Source organism: Ylistrum balloti, unplaced genomic scaffold, assembly GCF_031769215.1.
Source record: "Ylistrum balloti isolate Yb309-2 unplaced genomic scaffold, AGI_CSIRO_Ybal_v1 Utg371518, whole genome shotgun sequence".
Lineage (NCBI taxonomy): Eukaryota > Metazoa > Mollusca > Bivalvia > Pectinida > Pectinidae > Ylistrum > Ylistrum balloti.
Window position 1 is genome coordinate 77,527 of NW_026782784.1, and position 27,137 is coordinate 104,663.

General features: G+C 34.3%; 1 protein-coding gene across 2 annotated transcripts in view; it reads right to left on the reverse strand.

Moving 5' to 3' along the window:
- Nucleotides 1-1,198: 1,198 nt before the first annotated feature.
- The window catches only part of LOC132562814 (LHFPL tetraspan subfamily member 2 protein-like), a 30,875-nt gene continuing 4,936 nt past the window's right edge, over nucleotides 1,199-27,137 (reverse strand). The window contains exons 1-4 of one of the 2 annotated variants that reach the window (XM_060227586.1): nucleotides 17,353-17,458; nucleotides 12,494-13,341; nucleotides 6,022-6,135; nucleotides 1,199-1,940 (exon numbers count right to left, since the gene is read on the reverse strand). In XM_060227586.1, the coding sequence (XP_060083569.1) occupies nucleotides 1,798-1,940; nucleotides 6,022-6,135; nucleotides 12,494-12,932 (696 nt within the window). In that variant the 5' untranslated portion in view covers nucleotides 12,933-13,341; nucleotides 17,353-17,458 and the 3' untranslated portion in view covers nucleotides 1,199-1,797. Of the gene's footprint in view, nucleotides 1,941-6,021; nucleotides 6,136-12,493; nucleotides 13,342-17,352; nucleotides 17,459-27,137 lie in introns of those variants that run through there. The other variant, XM_060227587.1, reaches the window with a different exon arrangement.

The following is a 27,137-nucleotide window of genomic DNA, read 5'->3' on the forward strand; positions in this document are numbered from 1 at the left end:
TTTTGTTGGACTTAATTTTTTGTGGTTTTTCAAACGTTTTTTGTGTACACTTAATTTGGGGTAAAGCTCAATAGATCAAGTTATACTGATTTAATCATTTGTGGACTTAAACATTCATGAATTAAAAGTACCCAAAAAATCAATGAATATAAAACCCAATGTTTCACAATACCATGTACTGGTATTTTAAAGAGATTCAGCCGTGTCTAATTACCCAATGACATCATGTATTTTGACAATTACAATTAAATACACTATGATAAACACTTGAAGAAAATCATTGAAAGACTTCTTTATGCACCAGGCACCAGCTCACCAAGTTTTTTAAGGATGATGAAAATTCATGTGGTTTTTTAAAGGGGAGATAACACAAAGCATAAAAGAAATCTATAAAAGATTATGTATCATTTGTTTAATGTGTTTCGGATCAGGTAGGTTTGGGAGGGGGGAATACAAAAAAACAAACCCTAAATACCCAGATGATTTTAAAAGTTTTATGTCAACTATAATCTGTCTATCTATCCCTGTAGAGAACATTACAATCTGACACCGTTTTAGTCATAGCCATCTGTCCGCTCTGTACAGAACAATGCATTGGTCATATAAACCTATCTAATATGACCTCTTGTTGACAAAACATACAGGTCTATATATAAATACTAGTGTCAGGCCTTACAACCAAAACTAGCAATCTTCCAGGTCACATGGTACCAACCCCATGAAAGAGTTCAACTTCTGGGAGATAGGTTTTACTGATATCAGATAGGAATTGAAATGACTATCTTTTTTACCTGATCAATCTAAATTAATACGGTACAGGTTATTTATTTTGAGAAAACAATACACTTGTCTGACTGGACAAATGTAAGAGAATAAGGAAAGCTTACCTGTTTACATTGTCTGAATCATTACCAGTAAAATCATGTGAATGCTTAACTGTGTCAAGATGTTCTATAGCAATCTAAAACTGGGCTTGTTACTATTTTCTAGCAACTTTCACAGGGAAAATGTAAAAAGAAAATATTCACATCATTTACAAAGAGATTACATTCAAGTAAAAGTCTATCTGAATTATTTCCACCTGTGGCACAATGATATACTGCTCAGATTAACCTGTCTAATCTGACACCCTGTTGTACACTACATACTGGTCGGATTAACCTGCCTAATCTGACACCCTGTGATACACTTAATATTGGTTGGATTAACCTGTTTAATCTGACACCCTGTGGTACACTACATACTGGTCAGATAAACCTGTCTAATCTGACACCCTGTGGTACACTACATATTGGTCGGATTAACCTGCCTAATCTGACACCCTGTGGTACACTACATATTGGTCAGATTAACCTGTCTGATCTGACACCCTGTGGCACACAACATACTGGTCACATTAACCTGTCTCATCTGACACCCTGTGGTACACAACATATTGGTCAGATTAACCGAATGTTCAATTACATATGATGTCTTATAACACAGAATTGTTTCATAAAAATGAGAATACAAGACATATACAATGTATATACAATAGAGCATAAATGAGTATTCAAAATATTGTCAGAATTCAATAATCAAATCAGTTTCCAGTTTTTACAATAATCACTTTGTTTTGTTCATAGAAATCTATTTAAAAAGTTCACAACACCAATGCTGAAAAATATAACTTGAACACATATCTACTATCTGTATAATTGTCATCTGTGTAATGATAAATCAAAGCTGATACTAAAGGACTTCAAAACTGAGTAAAATTTGTCTTTTATAAAAAAAGATTCTTTCTTGTTCAGCTAATCATATGACACAAATAAGATTTTTGCCCTCCAGAACTTCCTCTTCAACTTTCCTGCTTGTGGTGGAATGATCAGCTTGGATAGAGAGAATGGAGCAGAGAAAAACCAGTACCGTTCCGACAACGCACAGATAGAATGACCAACCTGTGAAGGTGAAACATAATCATTGTCACAGTATTTCAGATAGAGTCAAACCTTTATATAAAGGCTGCTCTAGAGAGCAGAGAAAGGCGACATTTATAAACAGATGACCTTCTTATAAACATGGCTTTTATGATATGTGATATCTATATAAAGTTGGCATTGAAGACAGGTAATCTATATACAAAGGTGGCCTTTAAGACAGGTAATCTATATACAAAGGTAGCCTTTCAAGCAGGTAATCTATATACACGGATGGCCTTTCAAACAGGTAATCTATATACAAAGGTGGGCTTTCAAACAGGTTATCTATATACAAAGGTGGCCTTTAAGACAGATGATTTATGTATAAAGGTGGCCTTTAAGACAGGTAATCTATATACAAAAGTGGCCTTTCAAACAGGTAATCTATATAAAAAGGTGGCCTTTAAGACAGATGATTTATGTATAAAGGTGGCCTTTACGACAGGTAATCTATATACAAAAGTGGCCTTTCAAACAGGTAATCTATATACAAAGATGGCCTTTCAAACAGGTAATCTATATACAAAGATGGCCTTTCAAACAGGTAATCTATATACAAAGGTGGCCTTTAAGACAGGTAATCTATATACAAAGGTGGCCTTTAAAACAGGTAATCTATATATAAAGGTGACCTTTAAGCCTGGTAATCTATATACAAAGGTGGCCTTTAAGCCTGGGAATCTATATACAAAGGTGGCCTTTAAGCCTGGTAATCTATATACAAAGGTGGCCTTTAAAACTGGTAATCTATATACAAAGGTGGCCTTTACGACAGATGATCTATGTATAAAGGTGGCCTTTAAAACTGGTAATCTATATACAAAGGTTGCCTTTAAGCCTGGTAATCTATATACAAAGGTGGCCTTTAAGCCTGGTAATCTATATACAAAGGTGGCCTTTAAGCCTGGTAATCTATATACAAAGGTGGCCTTTAAGCCTGGTAATCTATATACAAAGGTGGCCTTTAAGCCTGGTAATCTATATACAAAGGTGGCCTTTAAGCCTGGTAATCTATATACAAAGGTGGCCTTTAAGCCTGGTAATCTATATACAAAGGTGGCCTTTAAGCCTGGGAATCTATATACAAAGGTGGCCTTTAAGCCTGGTAATCTATATACAAAGGTGGCCTTTAAAACTGGTAATCTATATACAAAGGTGGCCTTTAAGCCTGGGAATCTATATACAAAGGTGGCCTTTAAGCCTGGTAATCTATATACAAAGGTGGCCTTTAAAACTGGTAATCTATATACAAAGGTGGCCTTTACGACAGATGATCTATGTATAAAGGTGGCCTTTAAAACTGGTAATCTATATACAAAGGTTGCCTTTAAGCCTGGTAATCTATATACAAAGGTGGCCTTTAAGCCTGGTAATCTATATACAAAGGTGGCCTTTAAGCCTGGTAATCTATATACAAAGGTGGCCTTTAAGCCTGGTAATCTATATACAAAGGTGGCCTTTAAGCCTGGTAATCTATATACAAAGGTGGCCTTTAAGCCTGGTAATCTATATACAAAGGTGGCCTTTAAGCCTGGTAATCTATATACAAAGGTGGCCTTTAAGCCTGGTAATCTATATACAACGGTGGCCATTAAGCCTGGTAATCTATATACAAAGGTGGCCTTTAAGCCTGGTAATCTATATACAAAGGTGGCCTTTAAGCCTGGTAATCTATATACAAAGGTGGCCTTTAAGCCTGGTAATTTATATACAAAGGTGGCCTTTAAAACTGGTAATCTATATACAAAGGTGGCCTTTAAGCCTGGGAATCTATATACAAAGGTGGCCTTTAAGCCTGGGAATCGATATACAAAGGTGGCCTTTAAAACTGGTAATCTATATACAAAGGTGGCCTTTAAGCCTGGTAATCTATATACAAAGGTGGCCTTTACGACAGATGATCTATGTATAAAGGTGGCCTTTAAAACTGGTAATCTATATACAAAGGTGGCCTTTAAGCCTGGGAATCTAATTTATATACAAAGGTGGCCTTTAAGCCTGGTAATCTATATACAAAGGTGGCCTTTAAAACTGGTAATCTATATACAAAGGTGGCCTTTAAGCCTGGGAATCTATATACAAAGGTGGCCTTTAAGCCTGGGAATCGATATACAAAGGTGGCCTTTAAAACTGGTAATCTATATACAAAGGTGGCCTTTAAGCCTGGTAATCTATATACAAAGGTGGCCTTTACGACAGATGATCTATGTATAAAGGTGGCCTTTAAAACTGGTAATCTATATACAAAGGTGGCCTTTAAGCCTGGGAATCTATATACAAAGGTGGCCTTTAAGCCTGGTAATCTATATACAAAGGTGGCCTTTAAAACTGGTAATCTATATACAAAGGTGGCCTTTAAGCCTGGGAATCTATATACAAAGGTGGCCTTTAAAACTGGTAATCTATATACAAAGGTGGCCTTTAAGCCTGGGAATCTATATACAAAGGTGGCCTTTAAGCCTGGTAATCTATATACAAAGGTGGCCTTTAAAACTGGTAATCTATATACAAAGGTGGCCTTTAAGCCTGGGAATCTATATACAAAGGTGGCCTTTAAGCCTGGGAATCTATATACAAAGGTGGCCTTTAAAACTGGTAATCTATATACAAAGGTGGCCTTTAAGCCTGGTAATCTATATACAAAGGTGGCCTTTACGTAAAGGTGGCCTTTAATCTATATACAAAGGTGGCCTTTAAGCCTGGGAATCTATATACAAAGGTGGCCTTTACGACAGAGGTGGCCTTGTGATCTATGTATAAAGGTGGCCTTTAAAACTGGTAATCTATATACAAAGGTGGCCTTTAAGCCTGGTAATCTATATACAAAGGTGGCCTTTAAGCCTGGTAATCTATATACAAAGGTGGCCTTTAAGCCTGGTAATCTATATACAAAGGTGGCTATATACAAAGGTGGTAATCTATATACAAAGGTGGCCTTTAAGCCTAATCTATATACAAAGGTGGCCTTTAAGCCTGGGAATCTATATACAAAGGTGGCCTTTAAGCCTGGGAATCTATATACAAAGGTGGCCTTTAAAACTGGTAATCTATATACAAAGGTGGCCTTTAAGCCTGGTAATCTATATACAAAGGTGGCCTTTACGACAGATGATCTATGTATAAAGGTGGCCTTTAAAACTGGTAATCTATATACAAAGGTGGCCTTTAAGCCTGGGAATCTATATACAAAGGTGGCCTTTACGACAGATGATCTATGTATAAAGGTGGCCTTTAAAACTGGTAATCTATATACAAAGGTGGCCTTTAAGCCTGGGAATCTATATACAAAAGTGGCCTTTAAGACAGGTAATCTATATACAAAGGTGGCCTTTAAAACTGGTAATCTATATACAAAGGTGGCCTTTAAGCCTGGGAATCTATATACAAAGGTGGCCATTAAGCCTGGTAATCTATATACAAAGGTGGCCATTAATCCTGGGAATCTATATACAAAGGTTGCCATTAAGCCTGGTAATCTATATACAAAGGTGGCCTTTAAGCCTGGTAATCTATATACAAAGGTGGCCTTTAAGCCTGGTAATCTATATACAAAGGTGGCCTTTAAGCCTGGTAATCTATATACAAAGGTGGCCTTTAAGACAGGTAATCTATATACAAAGGTGGCCTTTAAAACAGGTAATCTATATACAAAGGTGGCCTTTAAGCCTGGGAATCTATATACAAAGGTGGCCTTTAAGCCTGGTAATCTATATACAAAGGTGGCCTTTAAGACAGGTAATCTATATACAAAGGTGGCATTAAAGACATTTTATCTCCCCAAAGTAGTAAAAATAAAGTCCTGGTCACGTTAATGCCTGGAATCCCTTCATCTTCTGACAGATCTTGTCCAAGTTATTTCATACTTCTCTATAGTCATATATTTCAGTGGGGCTCAGTTTTTGTGGTTTGTCAAAAATTACCTTTTTTCTCTCCTTAAATTTTATGTTATGGATAAAAATAGTTCAATGAAATTCATACCTATTTTGACAGTTCATGGATGCATGTAGGAATTAATGAACAATTTTACAGCACTAAGTGCCAAGACTGGGAGGGGGCTTACCTAGTTCACATCGATCTATGATATAAGGATTGGCATATTCCCCACAAAGACGATTTATCCTGTCAGATCCCCAACCAGCTGGATAGACCACCAGTCCTAGGACACTTAACAAACCTGTAATAAAATCAATCAATGTAAAATACAAGGTAAATGAAAGTAAGAATAATCATTGAAATCATGGCTCTATCATGACATTAATCAAACCTGAAATAAAATTAATCCATTATGTAATACATAGGGGAAATGAAAGTAAAAATCAATCAAATTTACTAGCCCAGAGGGATTTAATTAACCTAAAATTCAATAAATCCATGTAAAAATCAAAACATCTAAAACAAAACAAAAAAAAAAAAAAAAAACACAGAAAAACAAAAACACAAAAAAAACAGTCTTTCATGATCATAATTTTTCAGTTGAAAAAAAATATAGTAAACAAAGTCATCAACATACTGTCACAAAGCTTGTTTACAATTGTTATGTGGATATTTAAAGTGGATTTGGGTGAAAATGGGACACAAATTTGATTTACTCTAATTTATGTTTACAGGTCAGGAACTACACTGTAAAATTATCAATAAAATTAATGATTATTAACGATAAAAATGATAATTCATAACTCCCTATTATCACTGGTACTATAAATCTATTCAATTAATACTGTACCACTTCTTGCCTAAGCACTCGTGACATTTGACCTCATAAATTACTGAATCAGTAAAACCGCTACATACTGCCAGCTGTGATTACTTATAATAGATTTGTTAGCTTTACATCACACCACTGAAACACTTTTTCAATCATTAAAAAATGTATCTGATAATTTGAACTAAAAATAAAAATTGATATGGCCTGCATTGAGAATTAATCCCTCTTAGAAGTTATTATGCATTACACTACTGATTTTCCCCCTAATGTCATAAAACATTGTCTGATTGAAGAACTTATTTTACACTTACAAAATCATACCTTTATCTGACCTCAAGCTAACCTTTGACCTTTGAGTTTGTAGAAAGATGTGACCTAATTTGACCTCTACTCCGATTTTGACCTTCACATTTGCTCCACTCTCTCTCCCATCCACATGACAACATTTTCAAATCAAGTATGCAGATAGTCAATCAGACCTTTGACCTTTTCTGGGACCATCACACCTTTGACCTTTTCTGGGACCATGATTTATTTAGAGAAGAGAAATATGATAAGATTTCCGACAAAATAGCATGAATGTGTAACTGTAGTATGTGTACTTTATTTAAAACTCAGGAAGTTCTTCTTAAAAAAAAAAGCTTCACTACATGCACTTATCAATCTATCAGTCTTGATTCAAATGTAACCTTAAGTTTTTACTTGATTTTTTTTTTTTTTTTCAAATAATTTTTCCAAAAAATAATTCAAACATTTTATAAATCCAAAACTACTTTATAACCGGAATTTTTTGCACTTTGAGGCCATTTAACCCCTGCCCTTCTCATCCATGAACAGGGAGGACGAATATAAGATAGCAGAGAGTATTTGTTATATTTAGGTACAACTTTTTTTTGTCAGAGGACAAAATGAACCACTAAACCAAATTTGTGTATTATGGTCCAATGACGAACTAACCTGGGGTTGAAAATATAATATGTTATACATTAAGCTAGATACACTCATTCTACTGGTGAAAAAATCATCAGTTTAAATTTTAGAAATATCACAGTAGCATTAAACAAGTGAAATAGCTTTCTTTTATTTGGTCATTTTGAGGAGGTCAGCCTCCTTGTAGCAGCTGGTCAGTGTACATGTATTGTAAGACTCCATTCTGAATAAACACATTACTAAACATTAGGCAGATAATTGTAAAACTTTTTATATGTAGAGCTATGGTATCACACAGCACACTAAAAACTGTTTGTGCATACATTATTAGCACATTGTACACACATCTACATACAATATAGTGTCTAGTATACAGATATGACATAGCCTAACATCACACATTTTGTGCAGTTTGGCAAAAAATGTTCATCAATATTACAGACTGAAAATCAAATTTTAAAACTCTTGTAGTTATGACTAAATAGTGACCAACTATGTGTGGTATATTAAATGTAGATCGGTGATTAGAAGTCATTTACAATTGGACAGTTATCGAAACACAACTCGACCCTTCATTAATCGATCTATTTATGGTATGGTACTTCTGAAAGCGGTAACAGGTCTGTATTAGTCAAGGTCAAAGGTGTAACAAACACAATATTTAAAATATTTCTGCATTACAAAATGATAGAAAAATGTGAGTAATACAGTGACAATGTAAATGAAATGTCCATTCTCATGGTTTAAGATTTTAGATAATTCATTGCCAAGGTAAAAAGAGATGGTCATTTATTTGTATTACATACATAATATATATGGGAGTGTCTGACTTGCCATGTGTGGTACATCCTAAACAAAAGGCTATCGGTCACGAGAGTATAGATCTAATCACTTTGTACCTAATAGATGTACATGTGTCTGACCTATAAAGATATGGCTTAAATACAGGAAACTATAATATCATTTATTTAGAAAAGAAATGAATATCATTCCACACATATTTACTATCATTTATTTCTAAAGTCATATGAACCAGGATTAAGTAAAGAGTCGGACATCTGTGCCATAGAACTATACTCTGTGTGCACAGATGTGTGAATGCAAATTTCATCTAGATTTCCTGTTTTGCTCATGATTCATGCACATGTTGTGCAGATATACACACACACTGTGCTGACATTGTGCACACATCATGCAGACATCATGCACACACACTGTGCTGACATTGTGCACACATCATGCAGACATCATGCACACACACTGTGCTGACATTGTGCACACATCATGCAGACATCATGCACACACACTGTGCGGACATTGTGCACACATCATGCAGACATCATGCACACACACTGTGCTGACATTGGCACACATCATGCAGACATCATGCACACACACTGTGCTGACATTGGCACACATCATGCAGACATCATGCACACACACTGTGCTGACATATGCACACATCACGTGCACAACATGTTATGCGATCCCACAACTGATATATATATATATATATATATACAGGGATTCTTTTGGCTTGTATATCAGACTTTAATATTTTCTCTGTTCAACGTGGGTGGTGTATTGAGAGCCAAATGAAACTTAGACTGTTTGGGATAATTCATAACAATTTTTTTCAAGTCATTCATACATCTGTATACACGTACATGGACTCTATATCAAAGCTGCTTATATGTTTAAACATTAACGTTTGTGTTTTAGGAAATATTTACTACATGTATAATATGAATATGCTTTTTAAGTACTTTACACATAGATTCAGTCAAAACTAAAAAAAATGCTTTTGAGCTACATATGAACAAATTATTATGAAAAATGAAGTCAGAACATGAAATTTGATTGTATAATCTGATGACCACACCCTTCAAAATATGACCACACCCTTCAAAATAAAAAAAAATTCAGAGAATCAAGACTCATGATGATATTTAAGTAAATACGTTAAATGAGTCAGTCAGAGACAAGAGTTCTATTGTAATAAGTCTTTACACTTGGAGATGACAGCTAATAGCATAAGATCAATGATACAGTCTTGTCTGAACCACAAAGAAAATAGGAAACCCCACTAGTCATTATTACCCAACACACTGTACTTCACTGTAGTACAGATAATATCTACCTCCCTTTATGGATCTATACAGTATATCATGAAAGATTTCTGAAGACTACAATATGCCTAATATAGACATTATTTTTTACCGAAAGTAATCCTTCATATCACGTCAGAATTTCACATCTAATACAAAAGTTGTTAAGTTGCCGTTTATAGTCACCATTGATTTGGAAATTAGAATAAAAAAAGTCTGCTTTAAGTTTATTCCACTCAATACCCATGCATGGTCATCTTGAGATGAAGATGGGGCCTCATAACTGTACCTGGTGGAAACCTCACTGAACAACATACAGGAAGCCCATCACATATCATAAGAAGGAACTGATGGGAAGAACATTGATGAAATATAATCACGACATCACCAAACAATAACAAAAACAGATCTGTCAAAAGGACCAAACAGCACACATCAGATCTTCAAAAGATAATGAAATGCTCTACTGACTGAGCTATCAAGGCTGAGTTTCCTCATTGGACAAGTTAAAAGAGTCAATATTAAGGTTGAAATTCAGATTTCCTTAGAGGTTGAAATGTCCCATGCTCTGTTGATTAAGCTATCATGGCTGAGTTTCCTCATTGGACAAGTTAAAAGAGTCAATATTAAGGTTGAAATTCAGATTTCCTTAGAGGTTGAAATGTCCCATGCTCTGTTGATTAAGCTATCATGGCTGAGTTTCCTCATTGGACAAGTTAAAAGAGTCAATATTAAGGTTGAAATTCAGATTTCCTTAGAGGTTGAAATATCCCATGCTCTAATGATTGAGCTATCAAGGCTGAGTTCCCTTATTGGACAAGTTAAAAGAGTCAATATTAAGGTTGAAATTCAGATTTCCTTAGAGGTTGAAATATCCCATGCTCTAATGATTGAGCTATCAAGGCTGAGTTCCCTTATTGGACAAGTTAAAATAGTCAATATTAAGGTTGAAATTCAGATTTCCTTAGAGGTTGAAATGTCCCATGCTCCCACTGATTTCGGAATGAGATTTTATAGCCACATTCCGACATTTGCAACATCAATTTTTCAATATTGAATAGTAATTGAGACTAGTAAGTGATTGTTATCACAATTGCTACTTATATTGTAATTCATTTGTAAATGGTAATTACCATCCAAGGAATATGCTGTATATTATGCTAATTATATCATGAATATTAATAAGATTATGATAACTAGTGAACAAGATTTCTGTATATTTACATATAATGATGCATAAAGGATAATTGTTTTTGACAGGAATACAAGTATTGGTATGGAATTGAAGAAATTCCCATTCAAAGTTTTACTGATTCTTTAAAAGAATAAGAAGAGGCAGATGGCCCTAAACAGTCACTTGGCTGTGACCTCAACTGATCTTAAACTGCAAAGAACCTCTACTCTGTAAGTTACATTAAATAAGTCAAATTGTTAAACATATTCAAAGCAGTTCATATTTACTTATGCTAATGTGTACACAAGCGAACGTTTAAAAAATATAAAAACATGGATTTTATCTCACGACCCAAGACGACAGACAAAAGATAATCTCTACAGATTGATTACCATGACAAATAGTCAGGTGACCTAAACAGTTCATGGTAAATTTCTTAGAACTCATATCAAATGGAAACTAATTATATATTCTGTTTATCACATAGGTTAAGTACAATTTGCAAACATTTGTCATACCAAGTAATAACATCTACAAAATGTAATTAGGATAATATAAAGTCTAATGTGACAATATTTTAATTATATTAGATCTCTCCCTTTAGTGGCGTCACAATCCATAAAGGATATACCCAGACTTATGAATGATTGTAGCATCCAATCAAACACAGATCTACCTTATTATACACACATCACAAATAAAAATGAAATCCCTTAGGGATCTTGACACATCTTATTGTGTGACCTTTATTTGTACTTTACAAACTGGATCTTTATAACTTCTTGTTTCTTCTCTCCTCTGTTTTTGCGCTTAATGATACAAAATTTGAACATACCAAATTCAAGATGGCCACCTCTCAGTCATTTTATTTTTCTGATCATGCAGTCCCAGAATCAAATTGGCACAACTATGAACCAAGGGGAAACAAAATGTATGAGCGATCCATAAAGTACTTCTCATCAAATAGCAATAACAAACTTTCTTTGTCAAAATCCAAGATGGCTACCTGTTTGCCATATTTTTTTTTTTCTGATCAGTCCTGAAAAAATAAAATGGCATAACTAGTGACCAAGGTGAACCTACATAGGAAATTAGAGAAAGATCCTTCCAGTACTTCTCATGAAATAGTGATAACCAACATTCAAAAGCAAAATCCAAGATGGCTGCCTTTCTGCAACATTTTTTTTCCTGATCAGTACCAAAATCAAATGTGAACAACTAAGGACCTCTGAGTCTTATATATGAAATTTGAGAAAGATCCATTCAGTAATTAATAAGATATGGCAATAAAAAACCGGGAACAACACGGGACAGAGTGGAACTTCCACATGAAACTTTAGAAAGATTCAATCAGTACTTCTTAAGAAATAACAATAACATGAATTGTTTATGGAGAGACGGACTGACGGATGGATGGACGACAGACTACAATCAAAGAAGGATTTGAATAGCCTACCATCTGATGGTGGTGGGCTAAAAATGAAATATGAAATGGACGATTTTATGCTGATATTCATGGGAATGATGAGATTTCTTGTCCAAAATAATTTGATACAAGAAGTTTCATTGTAAACAGGTTTTCTAAAAAAATATCCATCGTGCATTGTAACCATACCTGCAATACTCTGTACTAGGCCAGCTATTGTGAATATACTTTTTCCAAAGAATGAACGTACAAACAGACTCAGCACTGCCAAAATCATAGCAAAACTAAGCAATAATCCTGCTATGGCAAAAAACACTAACGCTGCCTTCCAGGCATGAGGAAAATCATCATCTGGGTCAGTGTATCCTGTCACGAAAGTTGCACAATTTTCTCGCTTCATTAAACTTAATCCTCGCTGTAGTTTTCTACATCGATTAAATATTCCGACAGTTGGAATGAATTCTTCTCTGCTCTGCTTAATACTTTCATTTTGTGAATCAAGTCCATAACTTGTTGGTATTCCAATCAGCCAATATGGGGAGACAACTGAAGTAACAATTATCAAAGCGACTGCGATTGACAGTAAAGTCCAGCCGAGGGACCTACATGTGATTATCACGTAACACATTTTCACACTATCTGTTATTTCAGTAATTTTTCGATCAGAAAAAAAAAAAAAATAAAATTTTTGATTAAAAAAGAATTAACAAAGAAATGAAGAAGATTTAGATGACTCTGTGAAGAATAAATCCTGCGAAATTGTGTTTTCCTCTAACATCCTTTGTATTGTATATAAGCAAAAATGTCTTATTCTCCACCAAAGTCTTGAATTCCCAACCTCATCTGTAAACACCCTCTGAGTCAATAGCTTGTGACATTTAAACCCTTTCAACAACTACAAGATCAATGCCTTTCTTTCAATTCAGGACATGTTCCATTCTGCTCTCTTTTTTATTCAGGCGAATTTGGTACAGGAAAGTAATCAGTCTTGGTGAGTCATTTCCCTATCCCATTCTCAACCGGCTCACTGCTGAAGTCTGTAAAACATAAAACAATGGATATTTAAACAAAAGAAAGTTTAGAAAAGACATTTGGGTGCATGCAGGAGTAAGGAGATCTTGTTGCCAAGCTTACGGTAAATATGCTATAAATTTTGCTATGAGGCTTAAAATGTCCCTATACATTTATATATATGTACAACAAAATTGAATTAGCGTACAAATTGCATCGGATATTTGAATTATTAGTCCACAGAACACAATCTGATTTTCATAACTACATTGTATAAAACTTCCTGAGGATTCTATTTAAGAAATTACAGTTTCAACAAACCTGAAACATTTCACCTAATGAAATTTTCTTTCTTACAGTTAACTAAAAGACAGTGTAGATTTATAGACATATGATTTTTAAAAAGTTAATATTGTCTTATATACATATATTACAACAAATTTAAACTACAACCTTAAAAATAACTCCTTAAATTTTGCTAGTGCTGTACTTTATTAAATCTTCATAAAATGAGAACTATCGCAAAGGGAGCTAACTCCTATATAAAACCCAAGTATACATATACATATCATATAAAAAACATAAAGGTAAGCTATATAGATTTTTTTTCCTTTTTGCAATGTCTGTTGTAGAAAATGAGAACATTGTCTTTTTCTGGTATCCATTTTTACTGTATTCTACCATATCTGTACACTTGCATCACACAATACAAGGGACAATTCAGACAGCTTCTCAGAGAATTGAATCAGTCTCTATCTATTATACAGACCAGGACCCAGGTTTCACAGTAGATTGGCCCAGCAATTAGTTCTGTAATAGATAATGATGGTCCATTGATGAAGAGCTTCCACAAAAAGCATTCATGTTAATCAACCTACAACAGATGTTTATGTACATCGTACATAAACTTCCACAGCTCATTTATCATTGTTTCTTCAGTGATGTACAGTTTTGTATGTCTCAATTTTATATAGAGATGGAAGGGGACAAAACAAAACCGGAACAGCCAGCAAGACAATTATGATATCAGAAATAGAAAAAAGACCCAGTTGCAGTTATGATCTCATAATTACATATACAATGGCCTGCCAGTGAATGTTTGCAATGAACAATCAGAGAGCAATGTAAATCAATTCTTTACACCAACAGTCATAAGGAGATATAAAATTTCAACAACAAGCCCACATTCTTTCCTTCATAGGCAGTTCAACTGATTTCCTTCAACAAACTTCAAACCAGAGAGTTGTAGGGTGGAATTAATTCCCAGGATAATACAAGGACTTTTTTAAAGAGATTTCACACATGCTTGATTAGTATTACAATTGTACTTTAACCATATAACTTACTGTACAATCATAGAGATTATAAATATTTCTCATTTCATCTAAACTTTGAAAGCTGTGCAATTATAAACATTTCTCATTTCATCTAAACTTTGAAAGCTGTGCAATTATAAACATTTCTCATTTTGAAAGCTGTGCAATTATAAACATTTCTCATTTCATCTAAACTTTGAAAGCTGTGCAATTATAAACATTTCTCATTTCTCATTTCATCTAAACTTTGAAAGCTGTGCAATTATAAACATTTCTCATTTCATCTAAACTTTGAAAGCTGTGCAATTATAAACATTTCTCATTTCTCATTTCATCTAAACTTTGAAAGCTGTGCAATTATAAACATTTCTCATTTCTCATTTCATCTAAACTTTGAAAGCTGTGCAATTATAAACATTTCTCATTTCATCTAAACTTTGAAAGCTGTGCAATTATAAACATTTCTCATTTCTCATTTCATCTAAACTTTGAAAGCTGGGCAATTATAAACATTTCTCATTTCATCTAAACTTTGAAAGCTGTGCAATTATAAACATTTCTCATTTCTCATTTCATCTAAACTTTGAAAGCTGTGCAATTATAAACATTTCTCATTTCTCATTTCATCTAAACTTTGAAAGCTGTGCAATTATGAACATTTCTCATTTCATCTAAACGTTGAAAGCTGTGCAATTATAAACATTTCTCATTTCTCATTTCATCTAAACTTTGAAAGCTGTGCAATTATGAACATTTCTCATTTCATCTAAACGTTGAAAGCTGTGCAATTATAAACATTTCTCATTTCTCATTTCATCTAAACTTTGAAAGCTGTGCAATTATGAACATTTCTCATTTCATCTAAACGTTGAAAGCTGTGCAATTATAAACATTTCTCATTTCTCATTTCATCTAAACTTTGAAAGCTGTGCAATTATAAACATTTCTCATTTCATCTAAACTTTGAAAGCTGTGCAATTATAAACATTTCTCATTTCATCTAAACTTTGAAAGCTGTGCAATTATGAACATTTCTCATTTCATCTAAACTTTGAAAGCTGTGCAATTATGAACATTTCTCATTTCATCTAAACTTTGAAAGCTGTGCAATTATAAACATTTCTCATTTCATCTAAACTTTGAAAGCTGTGCAATTATAAACATTTCTCATTTCATCTAAACTTTGAAAGCTGTGCAATTATAATCATTTCTCATTTCTCATTTCGTCTAAACTTTGAAAGCTGTGCAATTATGAACATTTCTCATTTCATCTAAACTTTGAAAGCTGTGCAATTATAAACATTTCTCATTTCTCATTTCATCTAAACTTTGAAAGCTGTGCAATTATTAACATTTCTCATTTCATCTAAACTTTGAAAGCTGTTCCAATGTGACCATGTAGATTATTGTTTTTTGTACAGAAATCAATATATATCAAATATTCAGTTAATCCTTGAACATCCGATTATTTGGTATATAACATATACCTGGGATATATTGTTTGAAGTAATACTATATTGACCAGTCATTACTGTGGTCACATATTTGTTTTACCTTTGATATATCTATAAATTTTCCTACAACTATGACTTTCATATGTTTATAAATGATGTTCTACTGTTGTGAAGATCATACTCAAGTTGGCTGACAATGTATTCCTGATTTCACTTGTTTGGATCAAATTACATCATTTACATTAAGTAATCATACAAATTTATTTACATGCAGTGTAACCCCATATATACCCTACAAATGACTTCTAAATTCGTTGTGTACACATTTTGTTTATCGTAAAACTGCAGTTAACTACCCTGTGTGCTGTAATTCTTTGGAAATCCAGAAACAAAAAACTTCCCAGAGGGCTTTAGTGCTCAACATTGTGTGAAATTTATTTGGTATTTAAAAGTAGTATCTTTTCTCCATTTATTTCATGTGAAACTGATATCAGACATAGGATGAAAATGATCAGATGTCACAAATAACCTAAAATCACCACATATTTCTCGACTTTTTTCAGTATTTCAAAATTTTAAAATGAAGTTTTGGGTCTAATTTGGTCAAAATATTATGTCCAAAACAACAAAAAAACGTTATTTAAATACATACAAATTTAAAAATGAAGTTTTGGGTCTAATTTGGTCAAAATATTATGTCCAAAACAACAAAAAAACGTTATTTAAATACATACAAATTTGGTAACCTACAGCATTATAATTAATTACAAGGTAATTTCCTTGAGGATCATTTAAAACACACTGCCACCTTTGACTAAGTTAGACTAAATGTATATAATAACCAGACAATAAACAAAGGTACATGTACCTGTGCTATAAATAATGTGTTGTACACAGTACACTGTGCACTGTCGTTGGTATTTAGCTAAAATATGACATCAACCACATGTAATTTTTGTAGTGTATTTTCAGGTGTATCCAGAACACTTGTTCCCTAAATTCTGATGTGAGATAAAATGACCTCAGAATTTGAGCGAGTCCTACAGGAAACCATCGGTCCGGCACACAAACATCTGAGTACCAAGTATCATTGTAGGGGCATGAATTTGTTATTACATATATATATGTACCTGCAAATACAATATTTATATCCAAAATAATGAGAACATTTTTAGCAATTACACATATGTTCAAATCTTATGTTTTGAAGGAATCTGTTGTACTGTACAATAATAAATGTACCTTAATGTACCTGTAAAATTCTCACCTGAAAACCTCAGTGGCTGTATAAAGTTATAATACCTCGGCTCTGTCACCTTGCCCTATTGTCACTGTGGAAAACTATCAGTGTGTGCTGAAGCATGATGCTATACAAATAACTCACAAACTCTGTGTAATAGCTTGTAGGCAGAATACTTAATCTTGATCATTTGAGAGCTTTGCATGGATAGAGGAACACTGAGATGTAATTAGCATGTCCATCACCTTGTATTTCTGTTTATTTATGTTGAGGCTCACTAGAGGGGAGACTTATGGATGGCCCATGTTTACCCTTCAATGGGCCAATAGACTAGATATAAGTCAACAGATGAATAATTGCAAGGCAATGAAAAAACAACTGTTTTAGAATTCTTCTAAACTACAGTATGGGTGGGCTTATTGCCAGGTATCACCCCTTTGAGAATAGTAAAGGTTTACTGTGGGAATATCCGGACTTGTCCTTCCCAAATATGGTATGACTTTTTGTAGTCTGGATAAGTCAAGATATTAATTAAAATTAAGACAGTTTAATAATTAGAAAAGAAAATGGACAAGGAAATAAAAGAAAATAACATATCTATGATGTGCAACAGGAGTGGAAAATTGTGTGGCCAGACCAGGGTTCAAATGCGGGACCTTCCAAACTCTAGAGAGATGCTCTACCTACTGATCTAACTGTTCGCGGATGATCGAACCCGACCAGTTGCATTACACACCTCCCTCCTTAGTTTTAGCTTTCACCTCCGCTGATGATCGACTCTGTTGCGCTACATAAGAAATGTTTATATCAATAAAACTTCGCAGTCTATAAATGTTAAACTGATATCACCCCTCAGGAAACTCTTATAACTGCTTAATATATTATTGAGTCAGTCAAGATCTGTTAGATTTTTTAAAAAATCACTAATAAAGAATTAACACTTCAGTTACATCAATTTACCTGTAGACCAGAAATACATCATTTTGATGCTCCTTTTCTAGACAGGTAAAGCTATCTAACACATGACAGCTCTGACTTCCATCTAAAGCCTCCATTTGTAAATTAATGTAGCACACCTTTGTGCAACAGAACACCACCTGTGGGTAATTCAGAAAACACACCTGAACAATGTTAACACATCTGTCGTATAAACAGCAGTGTTTAGGATGGTGATGTCTTCATCAGTGGTCAATGAGCAAGACGGTTAGGAACCACAAAAATAGAATCATAAAAATCTTACTGACATGGAGAGCAGCCAGCTTTTTTATTTTGATACTGAATATAAACAAATACAATGTTTCTCCATTTTTCAAAATATTTGTAACTATTAATAATTCTAATATATTAATTGAACATTTTAATCTAAATTGCTGCAACCTTAACACATTTAAACTTAAACCATTTGTTGAGTTCCTAAAAATACTGGTATAAACCTGTTGATGTATTTTTGTTCGTCAATCCTCTACCAATTTATCAATCTGTTCTGCCCTGATATTTAACGATCAGCATCTGTTCAAATCTTTAACATCTGGATAAATTATTCCTAACTGTATAAATCCATTTATCTATCCATCACTTCAACATAGAGGTTATCCTTTCGATCCCAGAATTAAGTAACCATATAACAATTTAACTAATTGATCCAAGATCTTTGCTCTGTTTAAAAGTATTCTTATACTCTATCACCGTTTTCTTTTCATCAGACTGAAGTTAGCGGACATTTGATTTTATTCTTGTCATGTAAATCAAGTGGCCCATAGAAGTGTATAATGGTCATTTTCTCATGTGCTACTCTCTTTATGTGGCTATGGTATGAAATATAGTTATTTCCCATTGTATCCAGCCCCTACAAGTAATTGTCTCCCTTTGTATGTGGCCACTGTAAAATATGATTATCTCCCCTTGATGTCAAGCTATTGCATACATATGACCATCTCCTCTTGTAACATACCACTACATATTTATATAATGTTATCAGCCTTCTTTGTTTCTGACCGCTGTATAAAGAAGTTAAATCCCTGTGTATGTGGCCACTGTAAAATGTAATCATCTCCCCCTGATGTCCAGCCTTTGTAAATATTTATCTTTCCTTGTAACTTGGCACTACATAATGTTATCATTATTTATGGTATCTGGCCACTGTATGGGATTCTCCATCTCTGCATAAAGTACATTGTGACATAATTTTCTCCCTCTTAGAAGTCCAACCGAGGTATATAATTATTTCCCCTTGTATCTAATCTAAGCTTGTATGGCTAATCTTCCTGTATCAGATCACTATGTGTAACTCTCTCCCTTTGTAACTGGTTACTGTTTATGACTATACACCTGCTTGTCCAGCCACTGTATATAGTTATCTCCACTGGTATCTGACCACTAGGAAATATTATCATCTCCTCTTGTAAGATAATGTCTACCATATAAAGGTATCTTTGTTACTTCCTGTAACTGGCCATTGTATGAAGTTATCTCCCTTTGCGACTGGCGACTGTTTGTAATTCTATCCCTATGTGTCCAGCCACTGTTTCAGGTAATGCCACTAACATTTCTTTTTAATCAATTTTGTAATAAATTCTTATGTTGTTGTGTTTCATCATTGTTATATCTGTATTCTTGTTTACTGTTGGGGACAACAGCACATTCTAAGGAGGGAATTTTCTTGTAGTATACCACACTGAAAAGCATGCGGAAGGCATCAAACTACACATCTCAATTCTTCACATGAGGTTGAAAAACATCATTAACAATCCATTAAATCCTTAGTAAGAATATTGCAGGCCAAATTATGTAAACCCTTAACCAACATATTTATTTTCCCACAGCCTTTTAACCTTAAAAAAAATCTTTAAACTTCCAAAACCTTTAGAATGGACAATTTTACAAAACACACAATAAAAAAAATCTGATTTAAGTAAGACATTTTCATATGAACCAGAAAAACTGGAATGTGTTTTGGCAAAGTATCACACTGGTTTGGAACCTTCAAAGCATGCACACACTATCATACAGATGATACTGGGGGATTTGTTTCCTTGAAGATATGGCTCATTTATTACAAGAGTCCAAGGTACACAGATACAAATCTAGGTCTACAACATACTTTGAGGATCAGTATGTTTACCAGGAGACAGATGGTAGGCAGAAATACATTATTAATCTAAAGTTAAATCAGAGAACACAACTGAGGTGAGACAATTATCTAAATATTTTTTCTGACCTTTGACCTTGTGTGAATATATAATGTTATGAAATACAGACAAACCAAGATGCAATTTATTTAAAAACTTAAAAAAAAAAGTTTAGATAGGTAAATGTCATTGGATAAATGTATCATTGTCCATGAAAATATCATCTTTCAGAATTATTTATTTCAAAACAAATAATGACTTAATATTGAAAATCATTCTATGATCTACTGATTCTGACTTTCTGCTGCTGATATATTTGTGTATGTTTATTTGTTTTTTTTTTATATCTTGCTGTTGTTGTTTATCTTAAATCAATCACAATATTACCATCTTTTCCGAATACAGAGTTACCTGCTCTTAGCAGAAAGCATCAATTGTTAAATCATTTGTTTGCATGAGAAAATTAAGTCGCTTGCTCATGACATTACTCTCACACAGAAATAACATAACTCTATGATACAAGACAGATTGACAACACTACGATACTGATCTACAATCACCCCTTATCATATTTATCATTAATAGATGGTTCAGTCTCCTCCCCTTAAAAAGATTGAAATATTGGACAAAAATCTGTTTAAAAATTAATAATTAGCTAGCTAAAAGTTTTCGTCTCCTGTCACTTCTCTGGCAATATTAATGATCAGAAGTTTGTTGATAGCACCAGGTGTCCCTAAGAAAGAGTATTTATGGTATACCCATTAAAATAACTCCAACCCTATAACTATTAATTCTGCCATCACCTACTGGTGCATGCTGGGTAATTGGTGCTCCTCTGTAAATATTGGTGTGGAGGCATGCTGGGAAGGATAAACTTATTTCATTCTATTTAGTGAATGCTTATACCATACTATATGCAGAGTAGAGTGTACTATTACAGTAAAAAATAAAAGGAAAGGATGGGATTTTTTCCATCAACTTAGGATGCTGCCTGCTTGTCAAATTAATTCATAGATTCATAGGAAGGTTTTACAGTTGTCATAGCATCCTTGTGGGATATGAAGCTTGACATGTTTTAGATGCACATTAGTAGGGTTTGTTGTCTAAATTCTTCTCATGTTGAAAATGTGACATTACTTGATTTGGATTTATCAAAATTTACATGGCAGATGTCATTGATAAAGAAGTAGACGGCACTTACTCTTCCGAAACATCTGGTCTTAATTACCCTTGTACTTTTTCAAGAGTCTTTGTGTAAAAAGTTTTTTGATTGCATTTTAGTTACAATCTTATTTATTTGATGGAATATTAGTATTTTCTTGTAGTTTTTAAAAAAGTGGGTAACTAAAACATGTTTCTATAATAATTTGAAATCTTTACTTGAAATTATGTTAAAAGATATATCCTTTAGAAAAGGGAGCCATTTTTAACCCAAAAAGGGTGTGGGGTATTCAGATAAGGGAGGGGTAGGATTAGAAAAGAGGTTAAGATAGAAAAGGAACCTTGACAAAACAAGAGGCCCAATGGGGCCTTAACGGTCACCTGAGGAATATATGTCAATAATCTGGGGATTTTAAAATGTTGCAAAAATGTAACAACACTTGTGCAGGACCATGTGTAAAACATCTGTACCAAGTTTGAACATGATCCACCCAGTGGTTCTTGAGAGGAAGTCCAAAATGTCTTAGCCAAACAGAGGCCAGGGTGGTCATCTTGCATTTTGAAGTTAAAACACTTGCCAGAACCTTGTGTAGAACATTCGTATCAATTTAAGACATAATCAACCCAGTGGTTAATCTGACTGTTGGTTCATGCGAAGAAGATTTTTAAAGATTTACCTAATTTTACCCCTTTTTCCCCCTCCTGGGGCCCCTATTGGAGCCACACCCTTTTTCTTCGCAAACTTGAAGTGGCTTTCCATGGGAATGCTTTCTGTCAAGTTTGGTCAAAATCCATTCAGTGGTTCTTGAAAGGAAGTCGAATATGTGAAAAGTTAACGACACACGACAACAGATAAATCATGATGGCAATAAGTCACCATGAGCCTTCGGCTCAGGTGACCTAAAAATAAGATGGGACAGTATCTTACAAGTGATTGGATGCAAGGAAACAGCAATACAATAATCAGGACTGGAGATACATATTTAATCCATAAAATCCATCATAAAAATCCTTATGGAAATATTATACCTTGTTAGAAATCACACTTGTATTTTGCAATTGACTTAAAGCCCCAATATACCCATCATTTGGCAAATTTGACATATGGCTTTTTCACAAGGAGAAGATTAAAACATTCTTAAGCTGAGAAGTTTTGGGGAATATCAAAACAAACAAAGAGTAATTAAATCTTTAAATACAAACCAATATTGTACAAAGTAGAGAAGTCTGACATGAAAAATAAAAACACATGACCATTCTGCATACTTAAATGTACAAGTGTAGTAGGTGCATTTACAGGTAATTTGTGATGTCACACATTCTGCATGCTCTTTGCGACGTCATTCACAGGTAGAATGTAGACGTATATTCATCCAAAGCCTCTCTGTGTAGTCCGTGTTTATATAAATACAGACCTTACAGAAATATCTAAATTATTATCTGACTTCATCCTGGCAAATATCGTAAAGGGAGGCATGTTTACAAATATCAATAGCCTTTATATCAATACTAACGCACATTATTGTCTTGAATATGTCTCAGATAAATTGATATTACCTTTATCAATATGAACATATTACATCTTCTCTTTGCTTGTTAAGTGAAAGTCATGTATAGTGTTTAGTGCTTCTCCACTCTCCTCCCTTCATTTTTTTAATTGCTCAGCTAAATCTGGCTTATTGTCTTCACATTGTTCGAAACTTGAAACACACAGACCAAAATTATAAAGCTATATCTTATTTATGATATCGATATTCCAGGGACCCCCAGGTCTATGTGGAGCTCACAGAACCCAAACTCTAGTATTTCCTGCCAGCCCCTGTAACTTGTGTGCCAGCAGGGGGGATCCCCAGGACTCCTCTGGGGAGTTGGAATTCACATATGGTAGGGTTTAGAGAGAAGGGAAAAACATGGTGGACAGCTAAGATAACACACAGAGTGAACTTTTCAGAAGGCCAAACACTTCTGACCCCCAACTGAGACCTTTAGCAACAGATGGTTCCAGCACTCTTAATGCACCTCCACCACAGCCTGGAAGCTTGTACATCAGAAATCACAACCTAATAAGAGATAAAGACAAAACAAATTATACTTTCCCAATAGCACCCAAAGCCTCTGTCCCTTTACTGTGATCAGCCAAACCATTCATGCTTCAGTTACAATTAAAAAAGAGTCCTGTCATTGCTACAGAATAAAAAGAAATGGTACCATTTCCCCTATTACAGATCCTGCTCCTCCCGCCCCAAGGGTTAAGGAACATATCATTTATAAAAAGATTAATCACCTTTACCAAAGGAATTCTTCAGATCAAATTTGGGGAAAATTCAATCATTTCTACAGGATTTTCCCTCATCTACCTACCATTTACATAAAATTTGTTCTCTTTCCACAAGAGATACTTCTGGCCAAATTTTGTCAAAATGTGCTCTGTCCTTCATGACTTGTAGCTATTTGCAAAAAAAGTTAACAGACAGATGGACAACAGGTAATTTGGACCAGATGAGCTTAAAATCAATCACCCCAAATTTAACCTTTTGGTTGATAAATACAATTTTCATGGTAAAACATCATTTAATTGTTGATTAATAATTCATGAATTTAGTCTACCTGATACATACATGCAGTTTATCCAAATACATTAATAGTTTCATAAATTTGTTGTTAATTGAAAAGGCCATGACAACCTATCTGCGTTTAATGAGTGTTCATTTCCGCAAAGTCCTTTACCAGAAATTCTCATGTATTCATCACAAGAGTGCTTGGATTCAATGAGTGTGTCACCTGTATACTAACCCATACAAGCTTTCTGTAGATCTTTAATATGCTATAAATAGCATCGAAAAAGCATTTCATATCAACTGTCACACAGCAATTTTTTCTGCCCTATTTTACAGTCGTTAAATCAACAGAATTAAAAAAATATTGTCCTATTTTTTTCTGAAAATCCCACTTTATTTTCCCAGTTCATTAAGGGATTGGCTGTTGTAAAGAAAGCAAAGTCATCATCAGTGTTTCTATCATCTTAGCAGATAAACATTAAATACTTAATATAAGTCAAGGATGTCATCTTTTTGTTTTTAAGTTTTCTAGTCAACCTGACCACAAATTACATAATGATAGTAAATACGGTTTCTGTTTGTCTAAAATTGAGTAAATATTGTCAAATATCCAGGTAAACATCCCCAAAGTCAAACAGAGGATTCCTGTATGACCCTTACAAAATATCCTCCAGGGTCATATAAGATTCCTGCTTGACCCTTACAAAATATCCCCCAGGTTCAAACAGACGATTCCTGTATGACCCTTACAAAACATCCCCCAGGTTCAAACAGACGATCCCTGCATGACCTTTATATAACATCCCCCAGGGTCAAACAGAGGATTCCTGTATGACCCTTACAAAATATCCCACAGGGTCAAACAGACGATTCCTGTATGACTCTTACAAAATATCCCCCAGCTTCAAACAGACGATTCCTGCATGACCTTTATATAACATCCCCCAGGGTAAAACAGACAATTCCTGCATGACCCTTGATAAACATCCTTCAGGTTCAAACAAAGGATTCCTGCATGGCCCTTTATATAACATCCCTAGGGTCAAACAGACGATTCCTTCATGACCTTTAATAAACATCCTTCAGGTTCAAACAGAGGATTCCTGCATGGCCCTTTATATAACATCCCTAGGGTCAAACAGACAATTCCTTCATGACCTTTAATAAACATCCTTCAGGTTCAAACAAAGGATTCCTGCATGGCCCTTTATATAACACCCCTAGGGTCAAACAGACGATTCCTTTATGACCTTTAATAAACATCCTTCAGGGTCAAACATGATTCCTGCATGGCCCTTTATATAACATCCCTAGGGTCAAACAGACAATTCCTTCATGACCTTTAATAAACATCCTTCAGGGTCAAACATGATTCCTGCATGGCCCTTTATATAACATCCCTAGGGTCAAACAGACAATTCCTTCATGACCTTTAATAAACATCCTTCAGGTTCAAACAAAGGATTCCTGCATGGCCCTTTATATAACACCCCTAGGGTCAAACAGACGATTCCTTTATGACCTTTAATAAACATCCTTCAGGGTCAAACATGATTCCTGCATGGCCCTTTATATAACATCCCTAGGGTCAAACAGACGATTCCTTCATGACCTTTAATAAACATCCTTCAGGGTCAAACATGATTCCTGCATGGCCCTTTATATAACATCCCTAGGGTCAAACAGACAATTCCTTCATGACCTTTAATAAACATCCTTCAGGGTCAAACATGATTCCTGCAAACCTTATTATCAACATTAGCATCATCATAGCATAAACTCTGATATACCTACAGTATATAAGGTAAACAGTTAGAGAGGGGGTTTCACTGACTAGCAGCAGGTATTTGAGAAATTTCTATAGATTAAGACAATATGCATTGATCCTTCTAATGACGTCAAATTTTATCAAAAGTAATTTTTTTCCCCAATTTTTTTTTTCAAAATGGCTGCTTCCTCAAACCATTGATCATTCCAATTTAGTAAAATCCCAACAGATGTTGTTTTACTTTCCTGTTTTACTAACAAAAATTGGGCAAAGCCACAATTGGCCGGGATGAGAGGAATGTTATATGGTATTTATAAGACAGTTAAGGGTGTTTCATTTGTTGAGTATGTAGAATATTTGTTATAAGAGAGAAAGTTTGGTTGTATTTTATGAATTGGTGCAGGAGAGGGGCATTTGAAGAAGGAAGTTGCAGCCATTTTATATTTGGAGATGTTCAAAATATAGGCAATGGACATTCTACAAAAATGGAACCCCTTTTCCCTGCCCAACTGAAGAAAATGACTAAGTTCCAAAGCCCCAAAAATCCAGCAAAATGTTTAGAATGAATCCATAATAAAAGGTGCACATCTTCAACATATATATAAACATCCTACAAAGTTTCAAGCTTATATGTCAAAAACTCCAGGAGGAATTGATTCTACAAAACTGGTACCCCTTTTCCCTTCCCGCCCGACATTCATCATACTATAACCCGGATTTGTACTATGTGCAACCCAGCCAAAAATCCATCCTGCTTTGTGTTTTTGGCTCTATGGGCTTAATACCTAAACAAGAAGAGAAAATTGTCATTCTACACCTCTAAAAGTTCGTTATCACTGTGAAGTCCTCTTGTAGAAACTTGATACCTTGAATATTTTAAGAACATTTTTGATACTCCAAGATTTCAGCCCTGTTTATTGATTGTATGACAACAGCAACATGTAGAACTTTCATTTGAGAAATTATGCAACATTTATCATAAGAGTAATCATAAAAGTCACTTGTACAAAGGTCATGAACAACCAATGGAAAAAAAAAGCTGCCATGAGCCACCTCTAATCACATAAAGCAAAATAAAGATAGCTTCATGTTGCTCATTTACTGTGGTTTGAAAACAAACTGCTTTTTCATGGCCACATGATGCAATGGATAAAAAAGTTTAACAAATCTACCTACTAATTTTAACAATTGGAATCA